The following is a 19,882-nucleotide window of genomic DNA, read 5'->3' on the forward strand; positions in this document are numbered from 1 at the left end:
AGGGCTGCCCATTATCTCCTCTCCATATTCCCAGTCACAGTCCTGCCTGCCTTTTTTCCTGTTCCTGACCAAAACTTTCAAAATGACTTTCACACTTCAGGCTGGATGCATCTCAAGAGCAATAGAAAAATGTGTATTTGCTTTCAGTTTCCAGTGGATGTGAACTTGCGAAGACTTCACGGAGCCTGAGAGATTGTCCAAACGCTTCAGGGACTAATAGCACCAAAGACTTCAATTCTCTTATCTCCTCTTCCCCCTGGTTGTCCCGTCGGGTTAAAAAGGATGGAGCCCCTCCCTCTCCCTAGAGCCCATTTCCCAGCGCCCCTCGCGGTAATGCTTGGCATACTGCTGGGTGATTTCCGTGCGAAGCGCTATTCGCTGAGTCCTTACCACTACATTACCCAGAATGTCGTTCGCTAAAGGTCAATGACGTTATCCAATGAAAATCCAGAAAGGGGACATCTCCGGAGGGGCAAAGCTCTTGGAGCGGCACTTCCGGCGTGCTCGTAGCCGACGTTTTGATTGCTGTGGGGTCCGTTAGGTTGGTCAGGAAGTTGCGTCTCCCGTGAAGGGAGGGAGGTGACGGGCTAGAAGGTGCAGGAGAAGGTTCTGTCAGCGCAACACGGGGGCTGGTGTGAGGGTGGAGGACACCGCCGCCTGCGAGGAGTATCGGTGCCGAGCCGACCCGGTCACTCGGCTGCGGCCACTCTGCTCCGCGCAGAGGCTCGGATGGCGGCGGCTGCGCTGAGGGACGGGGCTCAGGTAAGTGCTGCTGCTCTGGGTTCTCCCCTGCCCGTTTCCCACCCAGACAGTAACGCCCCGAGCGGGGGGCGCCTGTTTCCGTCTCTTTAGCCCAGGCCCCTGGTCCAGGACCGTGAGGCCTTCAGGACGGGGTCCCTATTTCTGCCCACCAGTGTCTTGCGGTGTCGGTGGGGCTTGGAGAGGCAAGTGAACCGGAAACTTCGGGGAACCTGGAGTCTGTCTTGTCTCTCCGAGGAACAAAGTTTGAGGCCCACTTGCACCTGGAATGGTGCAGGAGTGATTGTATCTTAATTCTTAGGGCTCTGGGAGCCGTGGAGCGTTTTGAGTCAAGGAAGGACACGATCTGAGCGAGGTTTTTTAAAATACTCCAAAGCTTGTTCAAAGGAATCAAGGAATGTAGGAAGAACATGGAGGCAGAGGGCAGTTGTGGCTTCTCCCAGGTCACAGCTGGTAAGAGGTACACTGAGGATTGAAGTGTGGAGGTTCCCTGGCTGGTACCGGGCAGAGGTCCAGGAAGGCCTGGCCCCCGGAGCGCCGCCGTGGTCGCTTTCCTCCGTGGGCTTCCTTTTCCTACAGGTTCCCAGGGCTGCAGAAGCAGTTTTGCTCAGTGAAGTTTGTCCCACCGTCTCATTTGTTCTGACCGCCACCCACACATTCTCTGTATTTGGGAGGTTTTCAGCTGCTATTCTGCTAGCCCTTTGGTTTGGGGACCCTGGAGAATCCCATGCTCAGGGTCCTGGATCCAGGCCGGGTTATATGTAGAGGGTCCCCATTTGCCAACGCTAATAGTAGGAGGTGTGGAAGGTTATTACTGGAACCAGTATGAGCGTTTGGAACTGCTTTGAAGTGAGGCTGAGCTGGTTTATCTAACTGGTGGTCTCCTTTTTTTTTTTTTTTTTTTCTGGTGGGAGTAGACAGCGGGGAAGAGGAATTAGCCTTGAAATGACTGCCTTTGTATTCTGGAGGCCATGGGAGATTCAGATCAGGGCAGGAAGGTTTTCTTACCCAGGTCTCAAGGCTCCATCTAGTTGGGCAGTAGGGTAGATGTGTGGGAAGATGGGTCGTGGGTTTTCAGGAGTGAGACTGTTCATGGTTTTGTTTGTCCCCGTTATAGCAGGACAGTGTGACCTTTGAGGATGTGGCTGTGTACTTCTCCCGGGAGGAATGGTGTCTGCTTGATGAGGTTCATATACGTCTGTACCTTGATGTCATGCTGGAGAACTTTGCCCTTGTATCCATGCTGGGTAAGGCCTTCACATCTGCCCCTGTCCCCTGAACTGCCTTTCTTCTTTTCCCCTTGGACAGCTCTATCCTTTTCACATCTAGACCATGGCTGCTACTTCCTACTTCAGTCCCTTGGGGATGTGCTCTGTTTACAGTGGCTATGTTGAGTGAATCCCTGCTCTGTAGACCCAGCATCTTGCAGGCAATGATTGAGGGTCAGTAGTCTTGCGCTCAGCCTGATAAATCCTTCCTTTCTTGTCCTCTCTTTGGTCAGTTGACTGTCCATTTCCATGGTACTTAAGTTTTGCTCCATTCCTTTATCTGACATTGATTTGTGCCTGATTGTGCAACAGACTGTAGGCAGTGATATGGTCATTACTAAAACAGACCATAAGCTGTTCTTGCAAGACCCTTTTCCAAGGTTTCAGTTCTTCTACTTCTGTGAAGTAGTATATCTTTACCATTTTATGATTTTCCCCTAAAGTTGTGCCATTTGTGTATCTTTAGGAAAACACCTAGTCAAATCCTTTTTCATTTTTTAATTACTTTGTGTTTCTGGTTGTTGTGTTATAGGTTTTATTTATATATTCTGGATATTAATCCCTTGTTGTATACATGATTTTAAAATATTTTCTCCCATTCTGTGGTTGCCTTTTCCCTTATGTTCAGAGTCCTTTGATGTACAAAAGTTGTTCAGTGTTTTTCTTTCTTCCTCCATCTTTCTTGATGTATAATTTGACAAATAATGTTGTGTTAGTTAAAGGTATGCACCAAAAATTGATCATTTTTATGAGGTCCAGTGTGTCAATGTTTTCTTCTGTTTTTCTGCCTTTGTTATTGTCGTCAAGAAATCATAAGTGGATCCAGCATTTTGAAGTTTTTCTCTTTTGTTTTTTTCTAAGAATTTTATCATTTTGGCGCTTATGTTTAGGCCTTTGGTACATTTTGAATGAATTTTTGTATATAGTGTTAGGTAAGGTTGGTTCAACTTCAGTGTTGTACATGTGGATATCCAGTTTTCCCTGTACCCTTTGTTGAAAAGACTGTCCTTAGTGAATGGTAATGGTCCTCTTTTCAGAAACTATTTGATGATGTGTGTGAGGGTTCATTTTTAGAGTCTGTTCTCTATCCTTTTCCATTGGAGTATATATCCATCTTTATGCCACTGGCGTGCTATTTTGATTACTGTAGCTTTTTGATAAATTTTGAAATCAGGTGGCATGAGTCCTACAACTTTGTTCTTTTTCACAATTGTGTTGTCTCTATGGAATCCCTTTAGAGTCTATATGAATTTTAGGATGAGGTTTTCAATTTCAAAGATTTTTGGAATATTGATAGGGATTGCATTGAATCAAGTGTTCCACTGGAGTGTTCAAATTGATAAATCTACACTGACATTTCATTATCACTCAAAAGCTGAAGTTTGCATTAGTGTTCACTATTGGTGGTGTTCATCTTTGGGGTTTGATAAATGTAGGATGACATGTTCACCATTATAGTATTATATAGAATTTTTCAGTGCACTGAGAATCCTTCATGCTCCATCTCGTCATCCTTTCCTCCCCTGTACTCCTTGGTAACCACTGATTTTTTTAGACTCCTTAGTTTCCCTTTTCTAATATGTCATATAGTTAGCATCATACAGTATGAGCCTTTTCATTTTGACTTCTTTCACTTAGTAGCATGAATTTAAGTTTTCTGCGTGATGTTTTCATGACCTGATAGCTCTTTCGCATTTAGTTCTGAATAATGTTCCCGTTATCTGGATGTACCATGTTTCTCCATTCATCTACTGAAGGACTTCTTGATTACCTCCAAGTTTTGACAGCCAGGAATAAAACTGCTCTAAACACCTGTGAAAATTTTTGTGTAGATGTAAGTTTTCAACTCTTATGTGTAAATACCAAGGAGTATAATTACTGGATGATATAAGAATGTGTTTAGTTTTGTAGGAAACTACCAAAGTGTCTTTCAAAATGGGGTGTACAGTTTTGCATTCCACCAAGCAATGGATGAAATTCCTCTTGTTCCATATCCTTACCAGCATTTCATGTTGTCAGTTTTTGAAATTTGGCTATTCTTATAAGTATGTGATTGTATCTCCTTTTGAGTTTAATTTGCATTTCCTTGCATCTTTGTATATGCTATAGTGTCATCTGTATATTCTCTTTTAATGAGGTGTCTGTTAAGGTCTTTGGCCCATTTTTAAATTGGGTTGTTATTTTTTTACTGAGTTTTTTCCCCCCATTTTTAAAAAAATTGAAGTATAGTTGGTTTACAATGTTGTATTAGTAGTTCCTGTTATACAGCTTAATGGTTCAGCTGTATGTATATATGTGTACGTGTGTGTGTATATATATGTATACATATACGTATATACACAGACACAGACATACATTCATTTTCATTACAAGTTATTACCAGCCAGGGGGAGGGTATAGCTCATGGACAAGGTCCTGGGTTCAATCCCTAGTTTTCCGTTAAAAATAATTATACCTAACTACCTTGCCTCTCCCCCGCCAAAAGTTACTACAAGCTATTGAATATAGTTCCCTGTGCTATACTGTAGGACCTTGTTATTTATCTATTCTGTACATAGTTTATATCTGCCAATCCAAAACTCCCAATTTATCCTTCTTTGCCCACCCCAGTACTGTAAGTTTGTTTTCTATATCTGTGAGTCTCTTCCTCTTTTGTGAATACATTCCTGTCATTTTTTTTAGATTCCACACATAAGTAATATTATATGACATTTGTCTTTCTCTGACTGACTTAACTTAGTATGATAATCTCTAGTTCCATCCATGTTGCTGCAACTGACATTATTTTATTCCTTTTTATGGCTGAGTGATATTCCATTGTATATATATATCACAGCTTCTTTATCCAGTCATTTGTCGATGGACATTTAGATTGCTTCCACGTCTTGATTATTGTAAAAAGTGCTGCTATGAATATTGAGATTTGACTTCAGGTTTTGTTTGTTCTTCCTTTTGTGATTTTTTTTCCAATGGTAGGTTAGGTTGTTTATTTGAGATTCTTGTTATTTCAGGAAGGCCTGTATAGATATCAACTTCTGTCTTAAGATGGTTTTTGCTGCAGTATTCGTTTACTTTTAATCTATATGCATCTTTGTGTTTAAAGTAGGTTTCTTGGAGGACTTAAGTCCTGTGTTTTGACCCACTCTGATCATTTCTCTTTTAATTGGTATATTTAGACTACTTTTAATTAATGGTATAGTTGTATAAATATCTAACGTATTTGTCATCATTTTCTATTCATTTTCCTTGTTCCTTTTTTCTCTTTTATTCTTACACTCTTATTTTAGTGGTTTCAATCCAGCATTTAGTGATTGCATTTTCTGTCCTTTGTTAGCCTATCAGCTATACTTCTTTCTTTTCATTTTTTCATGTAGTTGCCCTAGAGTTTCCAATATATATTAACAACTAATTGAAGTCCACTTTCAAGTAACATTATATGGCTTCATGAGTAGTTTGGATATGTTGTAACTTAAACAGAAATCCTAGTTGCTTTCTTTTCCCCGTTGTATTGTTGCTGTCATGCATTTTACTTTTACCTAGGCATATGTTAAGTGTGGGTATATAAAAATATGTAATGGAGTACCTTTTTGCCATTGTTCTTTTCCACAAACTGTCATCTGTTAGATCTGAACAGATTTTTTTTGAAAGAAGACATGCAAAGGCAGACAGCTATGTGAAAAGGTGCTCAGTATCACTAATGGTCAGGGAAATGCGAATCAAAACCACAGTGGGATATCACCTGACACCTATTATGTCTGTTATCAAAAAGACAAGAAGTAAGTGTTGGTGAAGATGTAGGGAAAAGGGATCTCTTGTGCAGTGTTGATGTAAATTGTTGCAACCACTATGGGAAACAGTATGGAGAATCTTAGATAAACTAAAAAAGGAATAACATGATCCAGCAGTTCTACCTCTTTGTATTTATTTATCCAGTCCAAAGGGAATGAAATCATCATCTCAAAAAGATATCTTTACCTCATGTTTATTGCAGGATTATTTACAGTATTCAAGACATGGAGACAATGTAAGAGTCCATTGATGGATAAATGGATAACAAAAATGTGCTACATACGGAGTATTTTTCAATATTCAGCCATTAAAAAAGGAAGGAAATCCTGCCATTTGCAACAATAGATGGACCTTGAGGGCATTATGTGAAGTGAAATAAGTCTGACAGAGAAAGACAAATACAGTTATCCCTCAGTTTCAACAGAGGACTGGTTTCATGAGCCCCTGAACACTGAAATCTGCAGATGCTGAAGTCCCACAGTCAGCCCTCTGATGCTGAGGCTTTGCATTTGTGGATTCATCCACACACACATCGTGTAATGCTGTGTGTATGTGATGAAAAATATCCATGTATAATTGGACCCATGCAATTCTAGCCCATGTTGTTCAAGTGTCAGATGTACTATGGGATTACACTTACATGTGGACTCTTTAAAAAAACAACAACAACAAACACACAGCAAACTCAGATATAGAGAACAGATTAGTAATTGCCAAAGCAGATGATGGTGAGTGTGTGAAAGAAATGTGCAGATGGTGTCAGAAGCTACAAACTTTCAGTTGTACGATGGGGTTGTAATGCACAGCACAGTGACTGTAGTTAATAATAGTGTATTGTATATTTGAAAGTTGCTGAGACAGTAGATCTTTAAAGTTCTCATCACAAGAAAAAAATTGTAATTATGATGTTAACTTACTGTGGTTATCATTGTACAATGTATACATACATCAAAGCATATTGTACACTTTAACAAATACAGTGTTACGTGTCAGTTACATGTCATTGAAATATTTTCATTCTCTGTTCTATTTATGTGGAACCCAAATTTCTGATCTATATCATTTTCTGTTTCTCTGAAGAACTTCTTTTAATTAATTCCCACAATTTTCATGTGTCTAAGAAAGCCTTTATTTCAGTATCACTTTTGAAGGGTAATTTTGCTGGATACCCAATTCTAGGGTAGTATGGTTTTCAACATGCCCCCTCCACCCCAACTCCAGCACTTTAAATGCTTCACTCCATTCTCTTGTTTGCATGAGTTGTGAGAAGAACTCAAATGAAATTCTTTTTATCGCTCTTCTATAGGTAAGGTGTTTATTCATTGGGCTTCTCTCAGGATTTTTTTTTCTGCATTTGAATGTGATATACGTAGGTATAGTTTTTTGGGGATTCAGCATGCTTTGTGTTTTCTGAGTTTCCTGGAGCTGTGGGTTGGTGCCTGATGTTAATTTCATGAACATTCTCCATCATTGTTTCAAATATTTCTTCTGTTTCTTTTTCTCTTTCTCCTTGTGATGTTTCCATACATGTATGTTAGACCTTTTTGTTGTCCCATAGTTCTTGGATATTCTGTTCGTTTTTCTTAATCTTTTTTTCTATTTCCTTTTCAATTTTGGGAGCTTCTCCTAGGATAACATCAAGCTCAGAGATTCTTTCCTCAGGTATGTCCAGTCTGTGAATAAGCCCATCACAGTCATTCTTCATTTCTTTTATGGTGTTTCTGACTTCTCTTTTTGGTTTTTTTCTTAGAATGTCCTACCTCTTACTTCATCGCCCTTCTGGTCTTGTGTAATGTCTGCTGCTCTAATGAGTATATTGATCATAATTGTTTTATATCACCAATGTGATCATTACAACATCCCAGTGATTTCTGGTTTTGGTTCTGAAGCTTCTTGTCTCTTCAAAACTTGTTTTTTGCTCTTTAGTGTGCCCTATAATTTTTTCTTGGTAACTAGCATGATGTATTTGGTGAAAGGAACCATTGTAAATAGGTCTTTATTGGTGTGTTGATAAAATGTAGTGAGGGAAACATGCATAGTCCTGTAAGCATTCATAGTATGTTTAATTTTCAATCTTTTAATGAGCCTCTGTGTCTGGACTGTAAACCTCACAAGTGCTTCTCAATTTATGTTCCACTCCCTTAAGTGGGACAGGATGGGTAGAAGGGGCTGGAGCTGGATATTTCCTTTTTCCAAGATGAGTTAGGCTCTGGTAAAACCACAGCAGATTAGGCCCTGTTTAAATAGTTTCTACTGAGGGTAGCCCTTGTTAAGAAGAACAGAATGTTGTGGCTATTTTATTTGTCTAATCTTTATCATTTTCCTTTTCAGAAAGGTTTGTTTAGTTTGTTCTTTTTGTAGTTCCTCAAGTTGTAAAGATAGATTGTTGATTCATGACATTTCTTTTTTAATGTAAGCATTTGTACTTGCCAGTTTCCATCTAAGTGATACTTTTGCTGCATCCTGTAAGGTTTTAGTATGTTATATTTTTGTTTACATTAGTCTCTAAGGATTTTCTGATTTTCCTTGTGATTCTCTTATTGGACTTATTGGTTGTTTAAGAGCATGTTGTTTCAGTTCCACACATTTGTATTTCAGTTTTCTGTATGTTACCGACCTCTATCTTCATTGTATTATGGTTGGAGAGGATAGTTTGTATGATTCTTATCTAATTAAATCTATTTTTCCCTTGATTATTGAGAGTGGAGTATTGAAGTCTTCAAATATTATTGTAGAACTATTTCTCCTTTCAATTCTGTCAGTTTTTGCTTCATATATTTTGAAGGTCTGTTACTGGGTGTATGCATATATTTATAATTATTGTGTCATTTTAAGTTGAATCTCTTGTTGAAATATACCATTCCCCTTTGTACTAGTTTTAGACAGAAAATCTTTATTGTTTGCTATTAATAATAACCACTTCTGCATTCTCTTGGTTACTATTGCATGAAATACCTTTTTCTGAGTTTTTATTTTCAACATTTTGGTCTTTTTTTGAAAGCATATAGTTGAATCTTTTTAAAAAAATCTGTTTTGCCAATTAGTCTTTTGCTTTGTGAGTTTAATCCAATTTCATTTAGAGCAATTACTGATGAGAGGTACTTTTTGTCATTTTGCTTTGTTTTCTATATTCCTTAGAGTGTTCTTGTTCTTTATTTTTTGTTATTTACTCATTTTGTATTTAGCTGATTTTTTTGTAGTGAAATGTCTTGATTTCCTTCTCATTTCCTTTGTGTAAATTACATAGCTTCCATTGTAGTTACCGTGGGGATTACATTTAATATCCTAAAGCTCTAGTATACTAATTGAAATTTATACAAGCTTACCATCAATATCATTTTTAAAAAAATCTCTGCTTATGTACAGCTCTGTCCCCACCATTTTCAGTTAGTGGTTTCACAAAATTACATTTTTATATGTTGTATGTTTAAACTGGAACTAATATTTTAAAAGGCCTATTAGTATTTGAAATAATGTAAAAAACCAAAAAGTGCAGTTATAAAATTACAATAAAAGTAGTAGCTTTTATAATTTTATATGGACTTACCCTTGCCAAAGACTATTACTTTTTTTAAAAACATCTTTATTGTAGTATAATTGCTCTACAGTAAACTACGCATGTCTCAGATGTACAATTTTATGAATTTTGGTAGATACTTATGCCTATGAAGCCAGCACCGCAATCCAGATAGCTAACATTTCCCTCACTCCCCAAGAGGTGCAAGTTTCAAATTCCCAATTTACCCCTTCCCATCCCCTTTACCCACTGGTAACCATACTTTCTTCTCTATGTGAATCTGGTCTTCTTTTTGTACATACGTTCAAAGATCATTATTTCTTGAAATAACTGAACTACTCACCAGTGTCCTTTCATTTCACTCTGAAAGACTCCTTTTAGCCTTTCCTGCAGAGCAGGTCTAGTGGTAAAGACCTTCCTCAGCTTTTGTTTACCTGGGAATGTCTTAATTTCTTCTTCATGTTTGAAGGGTGCTTCTGCGTGATCTAGGACTCTTGGTTGGCAGGATATTTTTCCCTCAGTGATTTGACTCTATCAGCCCACTGCTTTCTGGTCTCCCAGGATTTCTGATGAGAAACCTGGTAATGTTTTTCTGGTTCCCTTTTCTGTGATGAGTCACTTCTCTTGATTTCAGGATTCTCCATCTCTGCTTTTTAATGACTTGTTACAGTGTTCTGCATTGTGGGGCTCAGAGTTCATTGTGCTTAGAGTTCATGAGGTACTTGGATTTTTATACTTATGTCCTTCATCAAATCTGGAATGTTTTTCTGCATTGTTTCCCTCTAGTGATTTTTGTTCACCTTGGGAATTCTATTTTCAGCTGCCAAGTTTTCTACTTTACAGTACTTATACTTTCTATCTCTTTATTGTTATTACCATTACATTCAGGCAATATTTTTTTTTCAGCCCACTTGTTTCTTTCAATGATCTGAGCATCTTTCAGACAGTTGTTTAAAGTCTTTTTTCTAATCAGTTCATTGTATGTTCTTTGTGTACCTGTTCAGAACTTACAGTTGCTGTTGATGTGTTATGTTCACTTCAGTTCATCATACATTCCTGTTTCTTTGTATGTCTTGTGACGTTTTGTTGTTGAAAACTGAATATTTGTATCTTACAACATTGCAGCTCTGGAGGTTCTGTTCTCATCTTTAACCAGGATTTGCATGAGGCAGGGGGATTCTCTTTCTTGTGATGTTTTTTAGGGTATCCCTTTCCTGGATACTAATGAGGTGGAAACAAAGTCTTTTCAGTGTGCCTTTCCTTGGGGATGTGCTGTCATTTTAAAATTCCCATATAAGAGGTTGCTTTTGAGTGTCTTAGTCCTTGAATATCTCGCTCTCCAAAATGGAAAATCAGAAAAATGAAGAGCATGAGTATAGAAACTGACCCTTTAAATCCCCTGGATTGGCTTCAGCCAGAGGGGGAGGGGCTTTGTATAGTGGTGGTACAGTTTCCAACAGTAGCCGTTTCCCTGTGCCACACTTCTGCCTTCAGAAGCAGCAGTCAGAGTGCACATGTCTCGTATTTGAAGGACTAGGTTTTTAGTGCCCACTCTGGCTCCTGCAGGCTGCTTGCAGACTGCTCTGGGAACATGTGCACAGCCACCTGCCACGGGACTTGGGTTGTGGAATTAGGAACTCCTACATGCCAAGAGCTGAACTTGACTGAAATTAGTGGAATTTGGGACACTGTATATTAGACTCCAGAGTTGCAAAATGGTTACATCAGTTAGATTCTGCCAGTACAATTGTTTAGGTGGGGAGATGGATTCCTGACACTTTGCTGGATGGAGTGCATGCTTCCCCCTGGCTGAACTAGGGGTTCTTTTGTAATGTTTAAACATGCATCCTTTGTTGTGAGCTGAGTTCCTCTGGGCTAGCGTTGGCCACTCACCTGTCCTGACTTTCCTTTAGGACTTGTATCCTTTGTGTCCCATGTAGTCATTCAGCTGGAGGTGGAGAGTCCTTGGTGCTCCTGGGATGGACATGACTGTTGTTTCAGCAAAAAGAGCTCACGGGTAGCCTGGCCAAGATGAATGGCAGCTGGGAAAGGGCTTGATGTCAGGTCTCTGCTGAAGTCGTACTAGGAACCTGTCTTGTCTGACTGCTGTTTTAGTGCCATTGCCAGTGGCCACAGACCACTTCTGTCATCCTTTCTGATTTAGAATGGTCATTTCTGCTACTTCTCATTCTTCTTCTGACTCCACCCTGGAATTAATTCCCTGTCGCCTCTCTGGACCACTTATCTCATGTGTTCTTTGCAGTGTTTTCACCATAGTACTTTCTGGCTTTGTTTATGACCTGAAACACAAACGTAGCCTTTAATATTCATTGAACACCAGCTACCTGTTCCAGGGAGATTTTCTGGGGCTATGACATACATTTCTGCACAGTATTTGCAGGTCACCAGCAGATGTGGTCCTTGTAGAAGCCATTGACAGGAGTGAATTGTAGATCGTGCCTTTCACTCTTGGGCCACATCCAGTCCTTGTGTCCTGTGCTGAGGCCTCCTCAATTTTGTGACCTTAAGGTCCAGTAATGCAGAGCACCTGCTTCCTCAGTTTGATTCCAAGATTTCCTGAACACAATCCTGTGGACTGGTTCTTTCATGTGTCAGAGGTACATTTGTGGTCAAGTCACTCCCGCCCAATATAGTCAACACTTACATTATAATATTTTTGTTTCTAGGTTCTTGGCATGGAGTTGAGGGTGAAGAGATACCTTCTAAACGGAGGGTATCTGTAGAAGGAGTGTCACAGATCAGGACTTCCGGGGCAGGTGTGTCTCCTGAGAAGGCCCAGTCCTGTAAGATGTGTGTCCCAGTTCTGAGAGACATCCTGCACTTGGCTGAACACCAGGGAACACATAGCGGGCAGAAAGCATACATGTGTGGAGCATGTGGGAAGCAGTTCTATTTCACTGCAAACCTTCAACAGCCCCAGAGGCAGCTGGTTACAGAGAAACTCTTCAGGTGTGATATGGGGGGACCCTCATTTTTGAAGAGCTGCACAGTTCATGTATCAGAGGATCCATTTACCTGCAGGGAGATTGGGAAGACCTTCCTGGCCAGCACTGGTCTTCAGCAACAGGCCACTAATTGCAGGAAGAAACTAAACAACAGTAGTGAATGTGGAGCTGTTTTTCACAGTGGAAAAAGTCATCCCAGCTGGAGCGAATGCCAGAAGGCCTCCCACCACAGAGACATACTTGTTGAGGATGAGAGAGTCCTCAGTAGTGATGGGTTTTGTGAGTGCAGCACATGTGGGAAGGCCTGGACCCAAAGGTGTACAGTTACTCAGCACCAGAAAGTTCACATTGGACAAAGGCCTCACAAGTGCAGCGAATGTGGGAAATGCTTTATCCAAAGCCACCACCTCAGTACCCACAGGAAGATGCACACTGGAGAAAAGCCTTATGAGTGCAAGGAATGTGATAAATCTTTTTCTCAAAGATGCAACTTCATTCAGCATCAGAGAGTTCACACTGGAGAAAGGCCTTATAAATGCAGTGAATGTGGGAAAATATTTACCTACTATTCTGGTTTCCTTACACATCAAAGAGTTCACAGTAGAGAAAAGCCTTACAAGTGCAGTGATTGTGGGAAATCTTACACTTGGAGGTCTGGCCTTCGTTATCATCTGAGGATTCACAGTGGAGAAAGGCCTTATCAGTGCAGTGAATGTGGGAAATCCTTTAGCCAAAGGCACCAGCTCAGTGTCCATAAGGAAATCCACACTAGAAAAAAGCGTTATGAGTGCAAGGAATGTGGTAAATCTTTTTCTCAAAGGTGCCACTTCATTCAACATCAGGGAGTTCACACCGGAGAAAGGCCTTATGAGTGCAGTGACTGTGGGAAGTCTTTTACTGGTAGATACGGCCTCCATTACCATCGGAGACTTCACAGCGGAGAAAGGCCTTATAAGTGCAGTGAATGCAGGAAATCCTTTACTGATAGGTCTAGCCTCCATTACCATCAGAGAGTTCACACTGGCGAAAGGCCATTTAAATGCACTGAATGTGGGAAATCTTTCACTGCTATGTCTGGTGTTCGTTATCATCAGAGACTTCACAGTGGAGAAAGGCCTTTTGACTGTAGTGAATGTGGGAAATCTTTCACTGATAGGTCTGGCCTGCATTACCATCAGAGAGTTCACGATGGAGAAAGGCCTTATGATTGCAGTGAATGTGGCAAATCTTTTATCAGTAGATGTGGCCTCCGTTACCATCAGAGACTTCACAGTGGAGAAAGGCCGTACGAGTGCAGTGAATGTGGGAAGTCCTTTACTGATAGATCTGGCCTCCATTATCATCAGAGAGTTCACGCTAGAGCAAGGGCCTTATGAGTGCATTGAATCCTTTAGCTAAACCAACAGCTCAGTACCCAGAGGAATATCCACAGTGGAGAATAGCCTTATGAGTGTAAGGAATTTGATAAATTCTTTATCCAAAGGAGCCACTAGATTTAACATCAGAGCATTCACACTGGAGAAAGGGCCTTGTGAATGCAGTGAATGAGGACAGCACTGGGGTTGGAGGAGTCTGAGGTAGTAACAGGAGGGAGGGGGCAGGTGCAGGCACAGTGCAGCAAATGGAAACTGAAGCCCAGAGAGGGTGTGTCGTCTGCTTTTGAACTCCCAGCAATGGGTAGGGACTTGTGATTCAATGCCAGGTTGCTTGGCTAAGGGCTTGGGAAGTCTGGTCACTGCACTCCTCCTTCCCTCCCAACCTAGCTTTTGGGACTCAAAGAACCCCTTGTCCTTCCTCACACCGTCTGGCCCTCACCGTGAGAGCTCCTCTCATACCCCTGTCCCACGCTCATGGACAGGAGTAGTTCCACTGGGAACCAACTTTGATGACTTTCCTGTGAATAATCTACCCAGTGTACCCAGTACTCAGAATCTATTACTCCCATTTCTGAAAGGAGGGGTCTGTAGTTCCAGGTGTTTGAGGTACTTGCATGAGGGAGCACAGCTCCCAGGCCTTTGATGACAGGGTTCCACTGCCTTCTTTACTGCCCCTTCCACCAGGGACTCCCAGGTTCCCATCTGCCCAGATGCATCTGCTGTGTACTGCTAACTACCCATACCCATGGTGCCTCTCCAGCTCCCTCAGTGCTCATCTTCCTGCAAACATCCTCTTCTGAAGTTCTTCACAGGGACAACAGCACCAGCTGAGGCACCCAAGACAGGGTCATCATGTTACCTTAGATGTGACACTGGCCTCCCGGACTGTATGTAGTGATTTCCAAGATCCTCTCAGTCCTCTTCCTACACCCACTGCTGCATGCCCTGTTCCCCTGGTTCTCAGTTGACCTGGTCACACTGCTGAGTTCTGTGAGGGACACTGAAGGTATAAGAATGTCCCCTGTGGCCCTCAGCCCCCAAGGCTCTTCTTAACCCCATTACCCATCGCCCCGCTCCTCCTTCCACCCTACCAGAAAAATGTAAATCGCCAGATAATGGTGGTTACTCAGGAGGAACTTGCCTTCCCCCACCTCACAACCCACACTTTACCAACCTTAGCTTAAAAGCTGAGATTGAATGCAGGTGGACCCTTCCGTGGAGAATATAAAACCCTACTTTATGTTTCTTCCAGAAGCCTTGAAGTTGTGTTTTCTCATGTGTTTGTTTTTCGCCTGCGTGTTTGGTCATTTGTACCCCTATGTTTTGCCTGCTTTAATTCTGTGAATTTGGATTACTTTCCCTTTCTTTGACAAGTAGGGGAATAGGGTAAAAACAGTGTCTTTGGGGTTTGACTCAATAATGTGAATGACTTCTTTTCTGCATGGAATTGTGAGATCGAATTCTGGAAGAACATTTTCTCACTTTTCCCCTCAATTTTTGTATTACACACAATGTAATAGCCACAGGCATACATATTTAAGATAAATCTGCATTACTAAAATATAGTCCCTCTCTCTTAAGTCTGGACGTGTAATAACACAGTAAATTAAACCCGGGTTTGTAGTGTTTGCCAACGTCCCTGGGGTAAATGCTCCCACCGTAGCCAGTTAACTGCCGACATGTCACTGAACGTGGGAGTTGGGAAGCATTGCCAGTGGCCCACTGTTATATTACTTTTCCACCATACAGATACAACAGCCATAAAGGGTTTTAAGGTCATAGCTAATAAGCCATCGTAAAGTGGGTATGAAGTGACAGGTTTTGCATATTTGTTTTTAGAACAGTTTAGTAGATGTATGGTTGACTCAAGTTGCGTGCACACAAAACGTACCTTCAGATGTTGTGACACTTGTGTACGCCCCTGAAACCAAGTTTCCTCTTGACATTTCTAGTTGATCCTCATTAAAATATTGATACAAGAACAAACTCCACTTCTGTAATGAATATTTTCAAATATGTATATAATGGAATGACTTTTTTTGAATCCTGATGGATCTTTCCCAGTCTTAAATCATTATCATTTTCATGTTCATTTTTTGTGTGGATTGTATCATCATGCACTTAGTGGTTTTTTAATTTACAATCCCAGCTGTCATGTCATTGAATGCATAACTTCTTAGAATGCATTTCTGAAATAGAGCCCTTTCATAACTCCAGGATTTTATTACACATAACAGTATTCTAATTATTTGTGTATATCAGCATAGCCTGGGACACTGACAGATTTTGAGTGCCAGCACCCTTCAGTGCAGCCTGGACCTACAAACTGATGTACCACTGCTGAAAGGATGTGTGACAGAAGTGAGCCCCTGTTGCAGAAATACGTGAATTGCTGACCTACCACAGGTGATGTGGCCACACATATGCACAAACACTCCAGGGAGATTGTGGAACAGGCATGTGATAAGGATACCCAACAATGTGTGTGGGCCACACACACACACACAGTCCCTGTGGATCACGTGTGAGGAGCGTATAGACTGACTTGAAATGAACTCCCACGTCACTGCGGGTTTGATGATGCACTGAAGAGGATCAGATCAGGGACTCAGGAAACAATCTTGGCACAACCTGGAGGCAACATGTGCACAGCTTTGAGAGACAGGGGGACTTGGAGTGGGGTTTTAAGGGCTTTGTGGGAGGTGTCAACCTGCATTCCTCCCTTGGCATTTGGAATAAAGTTGCTAAAGTGTGGGTTCCAAGAAGAGGATGACACTTTTTTTTGCTAATTAACAACTATCGTTTGGTGATTTGTATGTTTCTTGTGGAGTCAAAGGAGCAGTGGGGTGATGAGTGAGAAGGTTAGGAGGAAGAGCCTTGGGTAGGGAGAGGGCCAGAATGGACATTCTTAGTCCTTCAGTGTCCCTCACAGTTCCTGGAATAGTGATGGGGGCAACTGGGAAGTGAGGCATCAGGGAAATCCTGAAGTGGATTTATGAAGATGGACAGGACCTTGGAAACCCATCACTACGTTTGGCGGTGGAGGCCTGTGTCACATATGGTATGACATGGATTGTGGGTTATCATCACTGCAAATTGGGGTCACCAGTTGTGAGTTTTGTCCAGCAAAAGTCCCACCGCAGAAGAACGAAGTTACTCAAGACTTTATCAAGGCAAGACACTGAGAGGGAGCTGGAGACCAACTCCCCGAGCTCCTCCGAAGCTCTTGTGTTTGTTGAGAATAGTCAAACAATCAAAGTGAAATACGTCATAGGAATGGGTAAGGGGCGTGGTGTACGTGCAGGGAAGCAGGTCAGCAGTTTCAGTTCCTGAGAAACAGAAACATTATAATCTTAACTTAGTTTACAGTGTTGATAATACAAACAGTTATTTTAAACCTTAGATAATCATGAGCAAGGTTACAGTGTTTCAAACAATTGATAATGAAAACCAGACCACCACAGAGTCTCCATACAATGATCAGAAATCATGTAAGCATGGGAAGCAGCCCAGCCGTTCCCAGCTGAGGGCTCAGTCAGTCTTCTGTGAGCAGGAGGAGCAGCCCACACGATGCACCTGCGCCTGATGAGTGATGCGTGTCCTGGCAGCTAGGGCAGGGGATGAGCTATGGTTTTCCACAAGCACAAGCAGCTCTGAACCTATGACCTCAAACTAAGCAAAGCAAGCAAAGTATGTCTCTGCTTTTCACGGCGAGGAGACAGTTTGTAGCATATCCTGCTAGTTCGGCAGCTTCCAGGCAACTGAGCTAAGTTCCGTAGATAAGGTGGTGACTGGTACTGAGAGTTTAGTCTTCTGTGCTTAGACATTTTGCTTTGAGGTAGTAGCATAAAGACAAATACAGGGAACATTGGTTTTGATTATAGATTTCTTATGTGCTTACATAAAGGTGAGAATATGATTTGGTAAAAGCAATCATTGCAATTGTTAACCCAAGTTTGCACTCCCGCAACGAATGGCCCTGTTGGGGCTGCCTCGGTTGGACCTGTTTGTGTAAAGAACTTCAGAAGAGGGAGGGTGTTTGTAGGAACGAGGTGCGCAGTGTGTGAGGTGGAGTTGGAGTCTCTGGTGGAGATGCGGACGTCCGTCTGCATCTGTTGGTTGGTTGGTTAATGATCTGGACAAAGCAGATACAGTCCTTACTGGGAGGGGCTGAAAAGAAGCCAGTGGACCCATACAGAGGAACCATGCTCGTCAGTGGCCTGGCAGCTGTGTGCCCTCGAGGAAGTCCTTCAACCTGAGCTACACACTGTTCCTTTCAGAAATGGGAATCATAATAGTTTGTGAGCACTGGGTACATTAGGTATATTAAAGGGAAAGCCATCAGTATTTGTTCCCGGTGAGAGTTAGGCCTGTAGATGACCATGAGGTGGAGATGTGATCAGGGCTCTCAATGTAGAGGGACAGAGTGTCTGGATAGACAGGGGGTTCTTTGAGTCACCAAAGCTAGTTTGGGCAGGAAAGAGGAGTGTAGTGACCAGACTCCCCATATCCTGAACCGGGCAACCTGGCATTTAATTTCAAATCCCTGTTCATTGCTGGGAGTTCAAAAACATATGACCCACCCTCTTGAGACCTCAGTTTCCTCCCTAGAAACGGTCCATTTGCTGTGCCTGGATTGCACCTGCAGCCCACCTGTTACCACCTCAAAACCCTTCAATCCCAGTGCCGTACCTGACCTTTCTGTTTCCTGCTCTACCTGAACACCCTAAGTGCCCTCCCCCAGTTCCATGAGGAGGAAACGGGAGTCCTCAGACCTCTCTGACACCATCCATATGTTCCCCTTGGACAAAACCACAGGCAGGGGAGGGGGCTGCAGAGACCTGAGACCTCCCTGTGGATTCTGTCTGAGCCCCCTCTGTGATTGTGACTTTGAGGAATCCCCCTCTTAGCACTTGGCTTCCATTTCCTCAGGTCTGAAATGGGAATATTATTCATTCTTCCCATGGATTTAGAGGGCTGAAGAGGATACATGTATGATGGAAGTTCTTCAGTGCCCAGATGGCCCTGTAGGTGCCATTTCTGGGAGATGGGTAAGGACCCTCCCATCTTCTGTCCATGCCCACAGAAGTATGTTCACTTTTGGGGAGTTTGGTATAGCTCAGTGGTATGGTGTATGCTTAGCATTCACAAGCTCCTGGCTTCGATCCCTAGTACCTTCATTTAAATAATTTTTTTAAGCTAAGAAAATATGTTCGGGTTTGACCGAAATGGATTTAACATTTTTAAGGACAATACTATGACCCTTGTTAAAATGCTAAGGAATGCTTTATTCAGGACTATTGGGATAGATGTCAACACTATTACAATATGGGGGAAAAGACTGCGTTCAAGTTTGAGTACAGTAAAGACAGCTGAGGATCTATAGCCAAGGAGCTGAGTAAAGGGGTCAGCGGATGGAAAATTACTAACAGGAAACATCAAGGGTAGGCAAGGGTTCTTGCTAAACTGACTGAGCAAGAATCTTGCTGGAAAAAAAGCTGGAGAGATCAGATACCAAGGGTGGGGTTATTACTAAGCTGACATTGCAGGTTTCTTTATAAAGCTGGGCTAAGCAGGTCCTGCACGGATGGGACAGGGGTTCAGGTCCAGTGGGGAAGAGCTCAGAGGAGTCCAGCTCTAGCTTAGGCAGAGAGAGAGACAGTCGTCGTCCCTCTTACTCAGGAAGAAAGAGGCCTTCTTTGTTCCTGTGAACAAAATACATTCATTTCTCATTTAGTTGCTTTTGTTCATTAAGGACCAGGTGAGAGGAGATCAAGATGGCAGAGTAAGAGGACATGGCACTCACTTCCCATGAACACATCAAATACGCGTCTAGATGTGGAGCAATTCTCACTGAAAACTGACTGGAATCCGGTAGAAGGGCTCCTGCACAACCAAGGCTGTAAGAAAGAGCCACACATAATTGAGTGGGGTGGGAAGACAAGCGACTGGGTCAGGACCGTGGGAATTGGAGGACACTGAAATTGCCCAGGCAACACTCCCATCCTGGGAATGAGTGGGTCAAGCCTCAGACTTGGCTTCCCTATGGTCTGTGTGGTGGAGACAAGCCTCCTTCTGGTTGGAAAACCACAGTGACATCTGGAGAGCCTGGAGAAGCCTGGAATCTGCTTGAGAGGAGTGTACATGCCCCCGCCTGCCCCTGAGCCCAGGCAAAGAGAGCTGTGCTTTAGCAACTCTCACACACAC

General features: G+C 42.2%; 2 protein-coding genes across 6 annotated transcripts in view; both read left to right on the plus strand.

Moving 5' to 3' along the window:
• Positions 1-630: 630 nt before the first annotated feature.
• On the plus strand, positions 631-16,437 carry LOC102522406 (zinc finger protein 211-like). Of its 2 annotated transcripts, none has more exons than XM_014561483.2 (3): positions 631-762; positions 1,880-2,006; positions 12,021-16,437. In XM_014561483.2, the coding sequence occupies exons 1-3, from the start codon at positions 730-732 to the stop codon at positions 13,673-13,675; spliced, it is 1,815 nt and encodes a 604-aa protein (XP_014416969.1). In that variant the 5' UTR covers positions 631-729; the 3' UTR covers positions 13,676-16,437. The 2 variants fall into 2 exon arrangements, with proteins under 2 accessions (XP_014416969.1, XP_014416968.1); XM_014561482.2 differs by having other exon boundaries at positions 632-762; positions 1,877-2,006.
• LOC102522157 (zinc finger protein 256) overlaps positions 635-19,882 on the plus strand; it is a 49,626-nt gene continuing 30,378 nt past the window's right edge. The window contains exons 1-2 of one of the 4 annotated variants that reach the window (XM_032485443.1): positions 16,573-18,726; positions 19,431-19,577. The gene's annotated coding sequence lies outside the window, so the exon portion shown is untranslated. Of the gene's footprint in view, positions 763-1,893; positions 2,007-16,572; positions 19,578-19,882 lie in introns of those variants that run through there. The other 3 variants (XM_032485444.1, XM_032485445.1, XM_014561481.2) reach the window with 3 other exon arrangements.

This window comes from Camelus ferus, chromosome 9 (genome assembly GCF_009834535.1).
Source record: "Camelus ferus isolate YT-003-E chromosome 9, BCGSAC_Cfer_1.0, whole genome shotgun sequence".
Taxonomy (NCBI): domain Eukaryota; kingdom Metazoa; phylum Chordata; class Mammalia; order Artiodactyla; family Camelidae; genus Camelus; species Camelus ferus.